The sequence below is a fragment of the Parus major genome, chromosome 15 (assembly GCF_001522545.3).
Source record: "Parus major isolate Abel chromosome 15, Parus_major1.1, whole genome shotgun sequence".
Lineage (NCBI taxonomy): Eukaryota > Metazoa > Chordata > Aves > Passeriformes > Paridae > Parus > Parus major.
In genome coordinates this window covers 4,014,722-4,034,217 of record NC_031784.1, presented here as the reverse complement: position 1 = coordinate 4,034,217, position 19,496 = coordinate 4,014,722, and the positions used below count along the sequence as shown (strand labels likewise).

The 19,496-nt window shown below is 46.6% G+C and overlaps 1 protein-coding gene across 5 annotated transcripts; it reads left to right on the top strand.

Moving 5' to 3' along the window:
• Window positions 1-9: 9 nt before the first annotated feature.
• SVOP (SV2 related protein) lies at window positions 10-19,274 on the top strand. 5 transcript variants are annotated; one of them, XR_004499580.1, is made up of 17 exons: window positions 12-895; window positions 3,050-3,258; window positions 4,435-4,520; window positions 5,458-5,556; window positions 6,804-6,875; window positions 7,244-7,368; window positions 9,178-9,241; window positions 9,741-9,866; window positions 10,834-10,962; window positions 11,307-11,380; window positions 11,655-11,731; window positions 12,901-13,008; window positions 14,258-14,369; window positions 14,602-14,683; window positions 14,906-14,995; window positions 15,426-16,182; window positions 18,249-19,274. XR_004499580.1 is itself a non-coding variant. In XM_033518184.1 (16 exons), the coding sequence occupies exons 1-16, from the start codon at window positions 861-863 to the stop codon at window positions 15,612-15,614; spliced, it is 1,677 nt and encodes a 558-aa protein (XP_033374075.1). In that variant the 5' UTR covers window positions 12-860; the 3' UTR covers window positions 15,615-19,274. The 5 variants fall into 5 exon arrangements, 4 of the variants coding, with proteins under 4 accessions (XP_033374076.1, XP_033374075.1, XP_015499026.1 ...); XM_033518184.1 differs by having other exon boundaries at window positions 15,426-19,274; XM_015643540.3 differs by having other exon boundaries at window positions 13-895; window positions 3,050-3,210; window positions 15,426-19,274.
• The last annotated feature ends 222 nt before the right edge of the window (window positions 19,275-19,496 follow it).

Genomic DNA, 19,496 nt, shown 5'->3' with positions numbered 1-19,496 from the left:
TGTGAGCGGCCTGTAGCGGGGGTAACGCGCCTGTTCCGGCTGTGGCGCCGGCTGTGACACCGGCTGTGGTGGGAATCCCCGGGGGTCACGGGCCGGTCCCGGTGTGCCGGGCCGAATCCCCGCGCTGCCCGCCCCTCACAGCCCGCCCGAGGCCGTGGCGCTGAAAACCAGTGGCACATTCCAGTCCCGGCCGCTGCAGTGGCGGTTTAGCTGGGATATTGAGGGCAAATCCTCCTGTAAAAGTTGTCCAGCCCTGGCAGCGCTGCCCGGGGCAGGGGCGGGTCCCGGCCCGGCCGTTCCCGGTCCCGGTGGCTGTGACGCTCGGGGACACGGCCCTGGTGGCCTCGGCCGGGCTCGGGGGATTTTCCCGGCTCAGCCACCCCCCGGCCCGAGCCGAGCCCGCGGGGCAGGAGCGGCTGCGGCCCCGCTCGGGGCAATGGGGGAAGCGCGGCTGAGCCGGGCCCAGCTGAGCCGAGCTGAGCCAAACCCCGCTGAGCTGAACTAAACCAGTCCGGGTGGGCTGAGCCGAGCCGAGCTGAGCCCAGCTGAGCTAAACCCAGCCGTGCTGAGCTGAGCCAAGCCGAGCCCGGCTGAGCCAAACCATGCTGAGCTGAGCTGTGCCAAAGCAGCCGAGCCGAGCCAGGCTGAGCCCAGCCGAGCCGAGCCGAGCCAGGCTGAGCCGAGCCGGGCTGAGCCCAGCCGAGCCGAGCGGGTGCGCACGGGCCGGCGGTTCCTGCGGAGCTGTCCAGCCTCTCCAGCCTCTCCAGCCCTTCCAGCCCTTCCAGCCGCTCCATCCCGCATCCCGAGCCCGCATCCCGAGCCCGCCATGCGGGAGCGATGAGCGCAGCCGCCGCCCGGCCATGGAGGAGGATTTGTTCCAGCTGAAGCAGCTGCCGTGAGTAGCTCCGGGGGGGCTCCAGCCCCTCCGGCCGCGGGAATCCCGCCGGGAACCAGGGAATTCTGCCGGGAAGCGGCTCAGGCCCCGGGAAGCAAGGCCATTTTCCCGCTGGAGCTTCCCGGGTGCAGCATCCCGAGGGATGCAGGAGCCGTTTGTTACATAAATTCATCTCGTTTGTTTTTTTTCTTGGTTTATTTATTTATTTATTTATTCCCCCCCTTCTCGGCGTGGATGCTAAAAAATCAGCAGGGGTTGGGATAAAATCCTGGGAGCGCCAGGAGATTTTGGGTTCCCCTTTGCGGGGGGGTTTATCTGTAAATAACGTTGTGCTGGGGAGGTTTTTCCTCGCCATCCTCCTCCCTGCCAGGGAGGAATCACAGAGCAGAACCTGCCCTGCCAAGGTGGGTTTAGGGGGGGGGACCATCGGCATTCCCAGCGTTTCTGGAAAGCCAAACGCTGCTGCTCAAGGAAAATGCTGATTTTTGCCGGGAACGCTCTGCCTTTGAGATGTGGTTGCTGGATCTGTGCGGGGAAAAAAACCCCAAACCAGCCCCAAACCTGATAAAATCTTTGGTGCCTTTAACCCCAGGAATTCCTTCTTTTTTCCCCTCAATTCAAAATGCTTCCTTTAAAACCAACCTCGTTTTTCCTAATGCTCCATTCTCAGGTGTTTTGCAACATATTCCTATTTATAAATCATGGGCTCTGCAAGGCAGGGAACGAATGTTTCAAGTTGGTGTTAAATATTCATGAGCTCGTGTCAATGACAGAGCACCCTGTCCCATAACATTCCTGATAAGTTGGGAAAACAGACGTGAACTCCAGCTCTTTTCCAACCCTCAGTTAGGATGCCTTCAGCTTGTCAGGGAAAGGAATCAGGGGTTATTTTATCAAGAATTTTCCCCCCATTTTTAAGAACAAAACCTGGGAATATGTTCCAAAGTCCTTTCCAGTGCAGGTGTTTTGGTGCTGTGAGCTTTTGCAAATAAATGCAGCAGCTCCCTGAGGTGTCCCAGATGTGAAAGATTTGGCAAGTATGGGACAGAAATTATCCATGTGGAGTTTCTTTCCTCTGTTTTTATCAGTTTGTTTCACACATCCCTAAATTATACACCTATATTTTTATTTTCTGTGCTGAGGAATGTGGCAATCCCTGCCTGTGATTCTCAGATTTTGCAGGAACCATCACCTCCAAAGCTGGAATGATCTTTAAGGCCCCTCCCTGTGATTCTGTGATTATTTAATCTATTTCCCAAACTATTTCGCTTAAATCCAAGGGATTTCCACTTTCCAAGGGGGAAAAGCTCCACTGTGCTGCAGATAAAGTTTGGGGGATCTGTTCACAAATCTTTGGCCACAGAAAACTTCATAGATGGGAAAAGAATCTTCTCTGTGGGAAGGGAGCAAATCCCTCTGACCAAAACATCAAAGCTGTGTCAATTTAGCAAATTCTGGTCTTCCATTATAATATCCACAGATATTCCATTAATGACAAGATATTAAATAATTCTGTTTCAGATGAAAGCAGAGTCACAGAATCATCATCCTGATGGAAAAAAATCCATCCATTCCCTGAATGAGCACAGTAATTGTATTTCACTAAATAATATAAAATATTGAATATATTAATATATTAAATATATATTATATAATTATATAGATATAGTACTATAATATATTAATTAATTAATATTAATATATTATGTATATTAAATATATAAAATATAAATAATATTTCCAATTCTGGTACATTTCAGGAACTTCGTTTCTAATCACAAAAACAACTCAGAAAATGGAATTTGAGCGCTTCCTGCCAGGACAAAACCCCCAAAATTCAGTGACACAGCAATGCCTAATTCCAATGAAATCCAGGCACACAAAACATGGATCTCATTAAATATGCATCATTCCATCATATTTTTATGACCTCTGTGGTTTTATAACTTTGTGGATAGCACAACAACAGCCCCTGTGTCCAAATCCCATCCCAGTGTTGGATACCTGAAACCACATCCAAACACAAATCCCAGCATTTCCAGTGGGGAATGGAGACAGAGAATGAGGAAAAACCTTGACGAAACAGCGCTTCAAGACTCGCCAAACCCAGCTGCCAGCTGCTGGAGGGATCCAAGCCGTTTTCTCTGGTTGCAGGGTGGTGAAGTTCCGCCGCACGGGGGAGAGCTCGAGGTCGGAGGAGGATGGGATTTCGGGAGAGCACGAGGTGCAGATCGAGGGGGTGAGGACGGAGCTGGAGCCCGTGGAGCTGGGGGATGGAGCTGCCGTGCCCAAGGAATTCGCCAACCCCACGGATGGTGAGCAGGACTCTTTGTTTTCCTGCGAGGAGAAGGTTGTGGAGAAAGGTGGGATCTCTTCATCCCTGTCGGGCTGGGTACAGGGGGTTTGGAGAGGTTAAGGATCCCCAGGTAACAAGAATAATTATTTTAGACCTGAAAATCGTGGTTTGATGAGGCCATTCCCCGTGGGATGCTCCCTGTGCTCCTTGTTGTGTCCCCAGTGCTGGATACTCCTGGAGTTGTGGATCCAGCTGCCACCCCCTGTTCCACACTGGAATTTCCCTCTGGAGCTGCTCAGAGCTCCTGGAGCAGCTACACCTGGCTCTCCTTCAAGGCTGAGATGAATCTGCAGAGTTCCTGGCCCCTCTTTTCCTAGAGGACAACAGGAATGTCCATCTCAGCCTCAGTTCCTGCCTGGAGACATCACTGCTTTAGGAGGGATGAGAAATGTTGGGCTGGTCTTAGCACAGTGTGGAAATTTGTTATTAATCTTGTTTCTGAACAAGATTAATAACAAATTTATTGTTATTAATCTCTGCTGTGCTTTACCCCTTGGATTTTGTTTGATTTCCTCCTGGTTTGTGTTGTTGTGGGGATCTCACAGCTCTGAGCCAAAGCTTTTTCTGAGGAATGTCCTTCTCAAACTGATGCAAGTGTTAGAACTGTGAGACTTAAATTGATTTAAACAACTCAAATATCAAAATGTGCTTTTCTTGGTCGTTTCATTTTGCATTTGAGGAATTTGAGACATCTCAGCACCTTCAGCTGGAACAAAATAAAGAGGTCATGGCAGTGGGTGGGAAACAACCAGCAGCATTTTTAACAGAAGCAGGACTTAAGATTCGTGTGTTTTGGAGAAATTATTGATTTAAATAATGAGAAGTTGCACTGAAATATTCCCTGCAGCTCCCAGCACTGCTGTGGGCTGGGGCAGAGCTGTTTCTCCCCACAGAAAGCTGCATTTCAGTGGCTGGAGGAGCCCCTGCCAGGAGGAAGAGGCTGAACATGGGCTGGATTTGTGGGTGCCACACTGATTTACCTCCACATGATTAAAACATTCCAGGAATAATTAGAATTATTTTGGCTTTGGAGGAACACCGAGATTTTCCCGAGTAGGAATTGTGTAATAATTAAGTAGCTCTGTTAATATTTGAGATTTCAGCAGATTAACCAATTAATTAGTAATTAAAACAGAAAATTCTCTCTCAAGGAAGGAATCCACTGGAATTGTTTTCTTTGCAGATACTTTCATGGTGGAAGATGCGGTGGAAGCCATTGGATTTGGGAAGTTCCAGTGGAAGCTCTCTGTCATTACTGGATTGGCCTGGGCAAGTAATTGGGATCAGGATCAGTTCATGATCATCACTTGGAGAATCTCAGGGATTTCAAATAATGGGGGCACAGAGTCTCCAAGCAGATAAATGTACAATAAAGCAGGAATTTCACTGGAAATTCTAAAATAACAGCAGCACTTGGCCTTGTTGTGAGAGGTAATGATGGATTTCTTTGTTTCTGAAATTCTTATAAATCAGGGTCTGGAAAATTTCAATTCTCCACTTCAATTTGGTTTCAATGAAAGAGTCTCCAGGCTGCTCCTGCAGAACCTGAGGTTTCCTGCTGTGATTTTGCCACATTCCTGCCATCTCAGTAGTCAGGATTGCTGTAATCTCAGTTTCAGAGGAACAGCAAACCAGCACTTCCACTTTTAACCTTGATATCAATAACAAAAAGGTCTTGGTTTTCCATTTTTCCTGCTCTTTCTGAAGCTCTGTGTCCCACCTCCTGTGGTGTATTTTAGAATCCTGATACCTGGAGCTGTATTTACTGGCTTTTATCCATATAAAAAGCTGGAATCTGCCATGGTTTATATCCTAAACCAGCTGGTTTCTAAATCCACCTGGTTTCCAGGTGATCTATGCAAACCCAGGGGTGTTTAAGGGAATAAGTTACAAGATATTAAACAGTCCTGACTGAATCCTTGTGTGAAGGGGCTGAAAGCTGGAATTTACACTGCAGAAGTGACTGAACCTGTGGCACTGACCAACCAAACCTCCTCAAAATGTTTGGATTTAGCTCTTTGAATCCCCTCTGCCAGAGTTACTAAATGTGCTGACAATCAGAAACGAGTTTAAATGTTAAATGTTAAATATTTTGCTCCACCACAAGGTGGGAACAGCAGGGAAATGTCACCAAGGCCTATTATTGACTCCTAAATCCACCTAAATCACAGGCAGGTGTTGATTTTGCTTTCTCTTCCCCCTGCAGATGGCAGATGCCATGGAAATGATGATTTTAAGTATCCTTGCTCCTCAGCTGCACTGTGAGTGGCGCTTACCCAGCTGGCAGGTTGCATTGCTCACCTCGGTAGGAAAAATACCTGACAGCTCCTGTCTTCCCTGAGGTTTTGTCATCATTGTTATCCTGACATTTTGCTTTCTATCCCTAAAATTAAATCTCCTCGTGGCCTTTGCAGATTGCCTTCAGCTTGGAAGTTTATAGGAGTTTTTTTTTTAAAGAAATATTTATAGGAGTATTTTTTAAGATTTAAATAATGAAATTCAGTGAGAACTGAGGATATTTTGCAGGTTTCAGGCTTGAAGATTCATGTAATTTCCAGGAAAACCTATGAATTCACTCAGATTCATCCTAAAATTCAAACCATTTGATAATTTTTTTTTTAAAAAAAGGTAAATTTTGATTATCTTGCTTTCAAATCTTTCTCTCTCCCCACATTTAAGCTCTCTGACAGACTGAGAACCCTGAGAGAAAGCAGTTGATTTTTGAGGTTGGACTCAATGATATCAGAGATCTTTTCCACAAAGATTCCACAAATTCTGGGGTTTTCCAGTGATCTTTGGAAGCAGAGATCTTACAACATCACCTCCAAGGATGGTGCTGTGATGCTGGAATCCTGCAATGCCTAATTGGATAAGAAAACGAGTTTGGGAACCCTTCTCTCAGCACAGGCCACTGCTGAATGCAGGGACTTTATTCCCTGAATTCCTCTCTCCTTTAGTTTTTAATGCCCTTTAATGGTTAAGATGCTCAGCAGATTGAAATGGTGTCCTTGAATCCCATGAATGTCCCATGAATGCAGAGGTCACCTCTGAAAAGGTTTCAGGCTGTTTTCTCTCACACTTCAGACTTTTCTAAACTTTTAAGGTGTAATTTTATCTCCATTCAAACCTGAGAGATGCTGAGGCTGGGGGGAGAGCTCTGTCCTGCAGATCTCAACCAACAGCTCCTCAGCTTTTATTCAGGAATATTTTCCTTGGGAATGAAGAGCTCTGTGTCTTCCAGGGCTGGACTCAGAATGGGACAATGCCAGTGTGCCCAGTCCAGGGCAGATTGGGATTGTCTGGGTTGTCACTGGTGGATTTTTTACATGCAAAACTGACTTGAGGAGGGACCTTGTTGCTTCCCTGCTCCAACCCAGAGAGAACTGGATGATCTTTAAGGTCCTTTCCAACCCAAAGAATTCTCTGACCTCCTGCACATCTCACTCTGTTTTGGGTTGAAATGTTCTGGTTTCGCTGGAAGTTTGTGTTGTGTCTGTCACACTGGGATTTTCATTTGTTAAGGGAAATAATTTTTTTCCTGTTGTTCCACAGGTGGTATTTGTGGGAATGATGTCCAGCTCCACGCTCTGGGGAAACATTTCAGACCAGTATGGAAGGAAAACAGTAAGTCTGCAGCTCCTGCTGGGATATATCCCAACATTTCTACAGCCTGGGCATTTCAGTGCAACTGGCACAGGGTGCCCAGAGAAGCTGTGGCTGCCCCTGGATCCCTGGAAGTGTCCAAGGCCAGGTTGGAGCACCCTGGGATAGTGGGAGGTGTCCCTGCCCATGCCAAGGGGTGGAATGGGATGAGCTTTAAGGTCCCCTCCAACCCAAACCATTCCAGGATTTCAGATTCCCAAATGTCCACGTGTACAAAGCAGCATTAAACACATCCAGAATTGAGCTCTGATGAAGTAGAAGGCATTTGAAGCTGTGTTTTGCACTTTAATTTGTGTCACTGTGATTTTTTTAACTCCTGCTGAACACAGGGCCTAAAGATCAGCGTGTTGTGGACACTCTACTATGGGATCCTCAGTGGATTTGCTCCCATTTACAGCTGGATCCTGGTGCTGAGGGGCCTGGTGGGCTTTGGGATTGGAGGAGTGCCTCAGTCGTAAGTAAATATTCACAAGTCCAAACTTCCTCATTTCTCTTTCTTTCTTACAAAATTCTCATGTCAGACTGAACTCTTGTTTCTGTTCAGCCACTCCAAACCTTGGTCTTGTTGCAAAGCAGGCCATGCCCTGAACACCAGCATTTAGAGGCAGAGCTGAGCCCTGACTCTGTAAAAACCCAGATTATTGTTCAGGCAGAGCCTGAACTCCCCCACCTCCCCCTGAGCTGGAATTTCAAACCCACACAGCCCAGAGCTGGAGCCCTGGGGATGCTGGGATGGCTCAGAAGGAAAAGGAAGTGCCAGGATATTTCTCTATCATTGTGTGCTTCCTTTCACTGGAGAGAGGGATCCATCAGTTTTCCACCTGCAATAAATAACCTTGCTCTAGGCTTTTCTTTATAAATGTTAAGGGAAGGGTACAGCCATTTTCTCTCTCTGTAGTCTTTGATCCTCACCAATAATTGATATTTTTGCCTTCTGGAGGTGCTGCTTTGGAGCAGGAGCCTGCCTTGGATTGATGGCTCTTAGATTCCTTCCCAAGGCAAGGCAGTGGCTTTTCCATGGCCACTCCCAGATAAAAAATCCAGAACTGCAGGTGCAGCCCAGCCAGGGCCACTGGGCTTGGCTCCCTGAGGTTCTGTGGCTTCTTGAGAGAAAAACCAGAGCCAGTTGCAGATCTCCAAGTGGATCCCATCCTCCCTGAGTTTGTTTCCTGTTCTAACTGTATCAGGGATTTATTTGACAGAGGGGTAAATAGGGATAAAGCAGGAAAAGTAGTTCCTTTCTAATATCCTTTAGCTGTGTGATTTTGGAGGTGAGTGCCTGGATCTCCATGGAATGAGTGTAATTTCCTCCTCTGGATTGGTTCCAACAATTCCATGTCCTCCTTTTGCTGGGGTCATTCACCAGCTCCTGTTTTCTCTGCACTACAGAGGGACCTGAGCTACACTTTAACATATGATTTGAGTTCCCTAAACCTCTTCTTGAATTAAATATTGTGTGAAACTTTATACTTTCCATGAACTGGGCAGCTCCTCAGAGATCAATCCATTATTTTAGTTAGTAGGAATTTTGTCCCAAACCTCAAAGGAAGCCTGAGGAGCTTGGTGGCAGGGACAGACTGAGTCCATGGAATGCAAACAGAGCAAAGCCAAACCTTACCAGTTTGAGGGAGATGACAGAGCCTGGACTGGCTGCTGCCTGAATTCTTCCTCAGGAATTCCTCCTGGAGAAGCTTTGCCATCACTGCTTGGCACAGGCATGAATCAAAGCCTCAGTGGTTTCTCTTTGAATCCCACAATAAAAGAATGCAAATTATTTAATTCCAGAGACATGAAAGTATTCCCCTCTTGGGGAATTGAACCCTGGCACAGGACACGGGTGGGAATTCTCTGAGCCAGTTGGAAAGCCCTGAAGAAATTCTTTATCCAGCAAGAGTTGGTGTTGAATTCTGATGGACCTCACTGAAAATACCAGATAAAATGGTATTTTCAATGGTGCTCTGGCTCAGAGCAGGGCTATGAAAACAGGAGCATCAAGATCTGCATTTAACTGACTGTGGGGTCACAAAACCACACAAAAAGAGTAAATTGTGTCCTCTCTTGCAATGCTGAAGGCTTTGTTCTGTGGTGGAAGGGGAGTGTGACCCAGTGTCACAGCCTGGCTGGCTCTGGGGATGGGGAGAGCTTTGAGTTGCTGCTCTGGGTTTGGATTTTTTATTAAAAAGCAAAAGGGAAGTTTGAACCTCTGTCTGCTGTGCCAGTTCCATCTCTGTGCTGACATTTTCCTCTCTGTTCCCTCTTTCAGGGTAACTTTATATGCTGAGTTCCTTCCAATGAAAGCCAGAGCAAAATGCATTTTATTGATAGAGGTGAGTGGGTGCATTCTGATCCACAAATCCTCTGGTGGTCACATCCCTTCCATTCTCCTGCCTGGAAATCCCCTCAGAGCTGCAGCCTGGTGTGGAGCTGAGTCCCTCCTGAGCTCTGGTACCAGCCCAGCTCCAAAATCAGCAGAAAGTTTTCCTGTCACACTCCATTCTTCGTGTTGAATTTGCCTTTTTTCAAATTATTTTGCACCCAGGGCTGCAGAGTGAGCACAAGAGGGGCATTGGGTGTCCATGATTTTGTGATGGATTTGGAGAGCTGATAGCTCCACAAATTCAGTGCTAAATTCAGCTCCACATCTTCATCCAAACACAGCAAAGTCACAGGGGGCAGAATTTTGTCCTTGGAATATTTTAAGGCAGAATTTACACCCCTGGAATTTCTCTCTCCAGCCATCCCTGGTGAGCACAGCCTGGAATGTTCCAAAGAGCTTGGGATCACTCCATTCCTCATTTTTTTTTCTGTTGGTTTGCTCTCTTCCAGGTGTTCTGGGCCCTTGGGACTGTGTTTGAGGTGCTCCTGGCAGTGGTGGTGATGCCCACACTCGGCTGGCGCTGGCTCCTCATCCTCTCTGCCCTCCCACTCCTGCTCTTTGCTGCCTTGTGTTTTGTAGGTATTCCTCAAGGATTCCTGTAAATTCCTGCAATTCCCATTCCTCCACCCCATTCTGAAGGAAATCAGGACAGTTTTGAGCTCTCTGGTGGTGTCTTCTGTGAAGTAACTGAAATAATGTCCAAAAAATGTGGTTCCAACAGGGTGCTGGGAAAAACATTCCAGGGAGAGTTGTGTTGATGTGACTGTAATTGCTGGAGGACAATGGAGGGCTGGAATTTGGTGAAATTAGGCCTGGAACCCTCTCCAATTTAATTTGTTTCAACTAATCTCAGTGGAATCAACATTTTATCGAAAGCTGTTGCTATTTCCCTAAATTCTCTTTTGATTTTGTCACTTCTAGAATCAATTTCCACTTAAAAATCCTCCCAAATCAGGGATAGAATCTACAGAGTGCAGGTCAGATTCCAAAACAAGTTAAACCTGAGCTTCAGTGATATATTTTATTCTACATTAGGTGGTATCTTTGCCAAGCATTCAGTCTCCTCATAGATAAATGTCCTTGTCAGGTGATTCAGCAGCCCTTTTTATTCCTTAGGTTTTCAGGAATGCCTCAAATTATCCAGGTGCTCACAAGGTGGTTCTAAATTAAAAGGAACTTAAACCCATAAATTTTGGAATGCCAGGAGCATCTTGTTAACTGCCCTGGATGCTTTACCACTCCTACACTGAAGGGATAGTGTAAAAAAACCTGCAAAAATTCCCAACAGTTTTCGAGGATAAACCCAAAGGAGTGGAAGGGAAAGGGTTCTGAACTCAGGGGGAACGTGGGGAGTTGCAGTTTTTACAGCCTGATGAGATGATCCTTGGAATTCTTCCTCGGAATTCTTCGAGCTTAGCTCTGTAATCCTCTATTATGTGAGAATCTGCTGGAGTCACTGAGATTCCCCCAAAGGAAAATCCCAGAGTTGATTGCTGGTTGTGACACCCTCCTGTGTGTGTGTGACCTGCTCTGCTCCCTTAGTGGCTGCCAGAAAGTGCCAGGTATGATGTGTTATCTGGGAACCAGGAGAAAGCTCTGGCCACCCTGAAGAGGATTGCCACGGAAAACGGAGCTCCAATGCCCCTGGGAAAGCTGGTGGTTTCCAGGCAGGTACGTGCAGGTCACAGGCACCTCCAGAGCAATGAAACTGAGGGGTTTTGTAAGCAAATCATCAATGTTCTGTTCAATTTTAATGTCTCAGCCAGGCAGAAAAAATGGGGTTTGATCACTTAGGCCTCTTCCCCACCGAGGAAGAGTTAATTTCTCATTTGGAAGTGAAAAGCAGCTTTAAAATGGACATTAATATTATTTAACCTCATTGTTACTAAAGAAAACCAGACCTTGAGGTTATTGAAGAGCTCAGGTCAGAATTCCTGGATCTGAATTCATGAGATAAAATGAAATTTGACATTTTAGCTGTCCCTCATCATCCAACTTCTGCTTGTTCCCAACAGGAGGACCGAGGCAAAATGAGGGATCTTTTCACTCCCCATTTCCGCTGGACCACGTTGCTGCTCTGGTTTATTTGGTAAGAGAAAACCTAAAGGTTCAGTGCCAGCTCAGCTCTAAATGGATTTTACTCAAATACAGCAACTTCCTCCTCAGGGAAAAAAAACAACAACAAACAAAAATCATCCCAACCTGTATTGATTTGCAATTTCTTCAACCACCCAATCATTCCCAGTCAAATTGCCCTTTAATTTTCTGAATGCTGAAATAGCTTTGAGGTGAGACTTTTGATTGGTGGTGTTTCTTTTAAGTTGGACCAGCTGAAACTTCCTCTCTCATTTGCTTTCTTGCAGGTTTTCCAATGCTTTTTCATATTATGGCTTAGTTTTATTAACTACAGAGCTCTTCCAAGCAGGAGATGTTTGCAGCAGTGAGTATTGCTCCATCTTTTATTTTTAAATATGCCCTGTTAAAACTGGTAGAATATCTTTTATTAGTTCACCTTCTGCTGGTGGCTTGGAAAAAAAACGTGGCTTTAGGTTTACTTTATTTTAAATATTTCCTCATCTCTGCCCAGTGCAGAGAGGTCCTGCAGTGTTTTTGAGCCAAAAATGTCAAACAACAGGACAACCTTCAAGGCAGACCTGTTCTGCTTGATAAAAAATAAATGATTGAATAAATACAAGTGATTGAATAAATACAGGTTTGCAGATTTGACAGGTCTAATTAGTTCTGAGGGAGAGAAACTGCTGCTGTGGAGCTCCTGGGTTCTCAAGATGGGGAAACATGCTGAGAAAAAAGATAATGGTGGGAAATCAGATCCTTTGTGTTGTAGATTTTTTTTGGGGGGGGAAGAAAGGTGCTTTGACTGAGTTAAGAAGAGGCTTGAACAGTTTGATTTCCAAGGAGAGTAATGATTGCATTCAGAACACTTGTAATTAGGGAAAACTGCCTGGAAGTTGGGAAATTATAAAAGGTGGATGGGGAGTGCTGGAGCAGCCCCAGGGTTGAACAGCAGTGATGAGCTCTGAGAGCTCTGACTCAGGTTTGCTTTCCCAGAGGAGGACACAGCCCATAAAAACCCTTGTTTTTATAAGGACACAGGGTTATTCAGTATTCTCAGAGTGTAGGAAGTGTTGGGATCCAAATTTGTGTTGGGAGAAACTGAATTATTTGAGTTAATTCTGTCCTGAGCCCTGGACTGGAAAATAATTCAGGCTGTACAGCTGATAAGGAGGTGGAATTTTCACTGAGCTGAGACATCCTGTCACGGAAAACATGATAAATGTTCAGTGTTTCCAGGCAAAATCACCAAGCATTGCTCTTCAGTGCCCCTCTGACTCTGAATTCCATCCCAGCAACACATCAGGCATTCAGAAGAGGAATAACAATTAAATCAAAGGGGCAGAATCACTTGAATTTCTGTCCCTAGACAACTTTCCAGAAGTATTTTAAAGGATGGTGGGCGCAGTAAATCCATACCAGTCCTTCCAGTCCATCTCTTCCTAAATTTGAGCAGTAAAAATGAGAGACCCAGCAGGAAGATAAACAGGAATGCTTAAAATATATGAAATATTGGTGCTTTTTTTTTCCCTGCAGTATCCAGCAGAAGGCAGGAAGTGAAAGCCAAGTGCAGCCTGACCTGTGAGTACCTGACAGAGGAAGATTACACTGACCTGCTCTGGACAACCCTGTCAGAATTCCCTGGTAAGGAGCAATGAGAAGCACCAGTTTTTGACTTGGAATGGCTCATGGGGTGGGAATGGGCTCTGGCAGCAGCAGAGGAATGGGGATGTCTGGCCTGATGCTTCCTACAGCACTCTGAGCTCCTTGCTGTAGCTGTGGATTCTCCCTGCCCTGGGATTGCTCCAGAAAAGATCAGTCATTGCTCTGGAATGGCCCCTCTGTTCCAGCCCAGCAACACTTCAGGAGGAGGAAAACCAACTCAATCAAAGGGGCAGAAACACTGGAATTTCTATCCATAAGTGACTTTCCAGAAGTATTTTCTAAGGGTGATGGATACAGTGAATCCATGGAGAATTTGCTCCCTAAATCTCTGTGTCCATCCCGTGATTTTCAGGCAATTCCAGCAAATTTTGATGGACAGGCTGGCATAGGACAAGCAAAATAGCAGGAAACAGTCATTGATCCTTCAGGTGGAGGGGATCTCACAGTGTTAATCTGATTGAAACAACACCAGAGACAGGAATCAGGATATTCTCACTCTTTTGGATCATAACTTCAGGGCTAAAAGCTCAAGGAGAAGCCATTTAATGAATGATAATTTGAAAATGTGACTGAGAAATATGCACAGTCATTCCTCAGAGGAGTGTGCTGCCAAACAGTCATTTTGGGAAGGATTCCCAGAAAAAAAAAGAGTGGGTACCTTGGAGTGGTGCTGTGGGTGAAGGATCTGGTTTGATCCTCACACACACTGAAGTGGGAGTGAGAAATATTGACAGGGCACCTCTGGATGTGACACTGATGCTGGAATAATCCCCACTCCTGCTGTGCATCAGCTTTCAAAAGGATCTGGGGAAAAATTGCGTTGGAGGGTGAGATTTACTGAGCTTGATCTATTTCCTATCAAAAAGCAGGGGAGAAATGATTTGGTGAAACATCTAAATAACAGAACAGAAAGAAAATACCAAATTCTAAAGAGCCCTTAAATCCAGCAGGGAACAATGGCCAGAAGTTGAACAGAAGTTCTTCCAGTGAGCCATGAGCTGGTGTTTTCACATCAGCAATCCCTGGCTGGGAGTGTGGATTTGTGGATCTGGGAGCATGTAGCAAGGACTCAGCAGCTGGGACACAGAATTCCTGTTTTCACATGACATCCATCCCACAGCCCTACCTGGGGCCAGCAAAGGATTGGAGAGAGAGGCCAAAATTTCCATTCCAAAGCACCCAGCTGTGTTAAATGGATTCCCAAGGGTCTCCTGCTCTCTCCCCACAGGTGTGTTGGTGACCCTGTGGATCATCGACCGCATCGGCCGCAAGAAAACCATGGCCTTGTCCTTCCTTGTCTTCTCCTTCTGCAGCCTCCTGCTCTTTCTCTGTGTTGGAAGGTGAGTCCAGCACAGGGAATAACTGGAGTAAAGGATTTTTATCCATGTCCTCTCTTGGTTATGGTGGGAGAACTGGGAGTGGTGCTGTGGTCATGCTCAGCTGGAGATGGATTTAAGGCTGGGGTTGGGTTTTCTTACCAGAGCTTGGGAGGGAAGTAAAAGTGAATTCCAAGTGAACCCAGCAGATTGTACTTAACATTCCCAAACTCTGCTCTCCTCTTTCTTCTCACAGAAATGTTCTTACTGTGCTGCTCTTCATTGCAAGAGCTTTTATTTCAGGAGGATTTCAGGCTGCCTATGTTTACACCCCTGAGGTAAGGGGGTTGTTGTGGGAATATTCAAGGGGAGTGAGAACAGGGTGGGAAAGTTGTTTTCATGACCTGTTCCCAGTGGACCTGACCCCAGATTGGAGCTGTAGATCCCACTGTCATTGTCAGACAGAATGTGCTGTGGCACCACTTATTAGTTCTCTTTGATTTAGGAGTGGAAGGAGGAAAACTTCCCGCTGGGATTGATTTGATGTTTTTTTTCCACAGGTTTATCCCACAGCCACACGTGCTTTGGGCCTGGGAACGTGCAGTGGAATGGCCAGAGTGGGAGCCCTCATAACCCCCTTCATTGCACAGGTAAATCCCTTCTCCTGGGAGACTGGAGGCACAGGAAGCTTGGACTGGTGATCTTGGAGGTCTTTTCCAGCTTTAGCAATTCCATGATTCTATGAAAGTGATGTAGAACCTGATTTTCTTCCACTGTCCCAAGTTGCTCCAGTTCCTCCCTTGGACATTTCCAGGGATGGGGCAGCCACAGCTTCTCTGGGAAACCTCTGCCAGGACCTCCCACCCTCACAGGAAAGAATTCCTTCCTAAAATCCAGCCTAATCCTGTCCTCTGAGAGTTTAAAACCACTGTCCCTTGTCCTGGCATGATCTGTAAAATGTCCCTCTCCCTCCTTTCCAGAATAAAGTTAAACTTTATTCCCAATACTATGATGGAAATTCCTGTTGCTCCATCAGTGTGTGTATTTCCATGTTTTGCATTCCCTGCCTTTTTGCTGCAGGTGATGTTGGAATCCTCAGTCTATCTGACTCTGCTGGTTTACAGTGGCTGCTGCCTGCTGGCTGCCCTGGCCTCCTGCTTCCTGCCCATCGAGACCAAGGGCCGTGGCCTCCAGGAGTCCAGCCACAAGGAATGGGGCCAGGAGATGGTGGGCAGAGGATCTCATTCCCCAGGGGAATCGCAGGAATGACAGGACATGGAAACCTGCTGGAAGAATGAAGGATAGGAGCGAGATGTCTCACAAAACCTGAGTCCGAAGCATGGGAAGCTGACCACCATCACTGCCAACGTCACGTGTCAAACTGCAGGAGTCTGGGGTTGAACCTCAGCAAATTGTGTTGCTGCTGCTCTTTGCTCACCCTCATAAAAACTTTCTGGATGGAGAGGCCTTTGATCCAGATATCACTGGAAGTTTAGCAGGAGGGGTTTCTCTTCAGTCTGTCGTGCTTGCATGGTCAGCTCTTCAGCTTAAAGTGTCCCGTGCCAAGCAAATGCCAAGTGACTGCAGCCCAGCATAAGCTGTCATTAAAACACTGAGCTCTTGATGCCTAAAACCAAGAGGTTCATGTTTAGTGTGGCCCTGGCCTGGCACAGGGTGGATTCCATCCCCTACACTATGGATTAAATGCCTGCCTTGCACTTTTAGCCATCAAAACCACCACCAAAATGTGGTTCTGGCAAACCAACCCGGGCTTTCCAGTTGGGTTCTGTTCCTGGATTGCTTAGAAACTGATTCCTGACTGTTTCTCCCATCCCAGGTGGGTAGCTGGAGCAGGGAGGGTGGTGTTTGCTGCAGAGCTGGGACGTTGTAGCAGAAATGTAACTCAGAATCGTTCAGGTTGGAAAAGACCTCCAAGCTCATCAAGTCCAATGTGTAAATCCTCATGTTTTGGAGCAGAATTGGACTTCTCTGGCATTGCCAGGGACATTGAGCTCTCTCTCTCTGTTGCTTGGAGTGGGGAGGTTCTGACTCCTGGGGTTCTCTGTGTGGATCCAGGTGTGTCCCTGCTCCTTTACCTGGGCACATCCTCACAGTGGGGTATCCCCAAGCGGAGTCGGGAGCGCTGCTGTTGGGATGGAGACACTCCCTGGCAGCTGGGCAGGACCTTCCCTGCTGATTGTACATTGATTGGTGACAAAGGAATGATCAAAACCATGGGAGGAGCCCATCTCCAGTGACCTTGGAAGAGGAACATCCTTCCTTCAGGTGTGGCTCCTCAAGGGATGATCCCGCTCTTGTCAGGGAACGTAGCAGAGCTCAGGTGAGGACAAGCTCGTCTGGTTTGTCACAAACCTGTCCCTAGGCACAAGTCAGGTGGCAGAATCTGTGGAAATGTGATCTGAGATCACATCCAGGTCTCAGTGGATTTCCAGGATTCCAGATCTTGGGACACACAGCCAAATGTGGGTGAGATGGACTTGGTGAGGCTGTGGAAGCAGCAGGGTTTTACGGCCTGTCTGAGCAGGTGTCTCACCTGAACACAGGTAAATGCGCAACTCATGTTTACAGTTGGACATTTTAAGTATCCTGGGAAGAAGGTCCCATCCCTGGGGTCAGGAGTAGGTCTCCAAGTCCATGTTTGGTGCAGTACAAGTGAGCACTGTGGGGCACGGCTGTCACTGAGGGTCACAGCTCTGAGGTCACTGCAGTGCTCCACCACGTGCCAGGCTGCTCATTTGGAGACTGAGGGGAAAACAGGAGTGGGTAGTTCCTTAAAGAAAGCCAGGAAAGTCAGGCTGATGGAAAAGGTCAAAGAGGTTGTTGAAATTCTGTGTGGGGGGTGTTCTGCTGAGAACAGAGTTTGCCAAGGCACCGAGTGTCCATCCAGTCCCACTGGAGGATGGTGACTCAGTGAAGGATTCCAGGAATGGTTGGTGGAAACAGGCAAACTTGGCTTTTCCCAGAGAGATGAAAATTAATTCAGCTCCCAGGGGATCCCTGGGATCCCTGTGGTTCCCTGGGCTCAGCTGTGGGTGATGGCACAGAACCCAGCTGGCTTGCTTCCCTTTGTGCCCCTGTCCCTGTGTCCTCATGCTCCACCAAGATCAAGCTCCAGCTGATCCCAGGGAGGACTCTGGTGGCACTGACAGCAACCACAACTCATTTGTTCACCTTTCTGGCAGGCTGGAGTTGGCTCATTCTCCCTGTGTGCCTGGGGGAGCCTGGAGCAGAGCCAGAGGGACCCGTTCCATGGAATGCCAGAATTCCAAAGTGATTTGAGTTGGGAAGGACCTTAAAGCTCACCCAGTCCCACCCCCTGCCACGGGCAGAGAAGCTTTCCACTAGACCAGGTTGCTCCAAACCTGACCTTGAACACTTCCAAGGATGAGGAACCTCTCTGCTTTCACTTGGGCTGGCCTCTGATGTGCTGGATATGGGACACAGCAGCGAGGGAGCAGATCCTGGATGGGTTTAATCAGATATTGCTCCACATGTGTGGCCAGTGAGCTGGAAAACCTGCTGGGCTGGGATCTCCTGGAGCTGGGATCTACTGGAGCTGGGTTTGCCTCTGCACAGTGGGGCTGTTCACCCCTCAGTGACAGCTCTGACAGTCCATCCTGTCCTCCTGCTGTTGGAGACCCTCAAGGCCATTCCAGTCCCCCAAATGCTTCCATGTTTCCTTCCTTGGGCTTGCCATGAGCTGTGTTTGCATCCCAAAACTCTGGAATTGAGCCTGGGTAGAGGTGGCAGAGAATCCAAAGTGCAGGACAGGCCTGGCCTGAAGGAACCACCCCCCTGTGGTCCAGTTTGTTACTCAATGCCTTGGGTTAAAATTCTGCTTTCACGGGGTTAATGTTCACATCTCACTTCATTTTTTTTTAGGGGAATATTCAGCAGTTTTAAAGAATTGCATTCAACAGCCTTTAGAGAGTTTTAGGTGAAGTTTATCTGTTCGTGCACACCTGGATCCTACAGATAAGCTACTTCCCAGGTAAAGATTTATAGGGAATGCAACATTTTCCACGCTGTTGAGTATCTCAGTTTTAACCTGTGACATTTACAGTGTTAACCAAAAAATGGAAGGCATTTTGGCTTTTCACTTTTTATGAATTCTGCACTAAAAAAAAAACTATTTAATGATAGAAATACCAGGATTGGTGTTGCTGGGTCTTTGATTTTGTTAAAGCTTGATCCAAAGCTCACTGAAATCTGGGAAAATCTCCTCTGGATATCCATGGGCTTTGGATCAGCTGAATGAAAGGGAGAGGTAAGAACCCACCAGAGCTGATCCCACCTGGCTGAATTCAGCAGGAGCCCATTGGGCACTGGAGAAAAGGAGCTGGAATTCAGGATTTGCAGGAATTTGCATATAATTAATAAGAGAAGGCCATTTTAGCTTGTTCACTGAGAACACTGGGGTTGACACCCACCAGTTATAAATCACCACCAGTAGATTTTATCCGTAGGCCAGCACGGTTTAGGTACAAAATAAACTTCCAAAGAATCCTTTTCCACACTGAATATTTTTCACTGGTAAAGGAATTAGTGCAACCACTTTGTTTCAAACCAGAAAGTGAGATCCTCTGGAATTCAAACAGAATTGTGGGATTCAGTTTTGCCAAGTGTCCAAGATATCAACGTGCCAAGCTGGCGTGGGAATGTAATTCCCCAAGTGTGCTTGGATGGAATGATTTGTTATTCCCAAATACTTGCCAAAAGAGCAGTGAATGTTTCCATGTCTGAATGTACAGTTTCTAAGCTGGATTTACGTTTTAATGTTGAAAAACTTGGTGTATCTCAAGCTTGTTGTAAAATACTCCTCTGGTTCCTGTTCCCGACGCGGCATTGGAGAGTTGAAGTCCACATTAGATATTTTATGTTAAACAAATAAATAGTTTTTTCAGGAAAGAAGTTTTTGGCTGTTCTGGGGGATGTTTAGGAGGGGTCAAAACTTTGCTTTTTTTTTTTTTTTTTTGTCTTGGTGTTCAGAAGTTTAAGCTACAGGGATCAGCACTCTGCAGCTCTGACTCATTTTCTGTCTGTTTTGTGTATTTAGATGTAAAGAAAAGTCACAGGATTCCTGTTCCCATTGTAAGTAACCTCACTACAGCAAAATCTTTTGGATGCTCC

Coding starts and splice junctions, on each gene's coding strand:
- SVOP (XM_033518184.1), top strand. CDS start 861: ATGGAGGAGGATTTGTTCCAGCTGAAGCAGCTGCC. Junction 11,381..11,654: donor TTGCTGCTCTGGTTTATTTG/GTAAGAGAAAAC, acceptor GCTTTCTTGCAG/GTTTTCCAATGCTTTTTCAT. Junction 11,732..12,900: donor AGCAGGAGATGTTTGCAGCA/GTGAGTATTGCT, acceptor TTTTCCCTGCAG/TATCCAGCAGAAGGCAGGAA.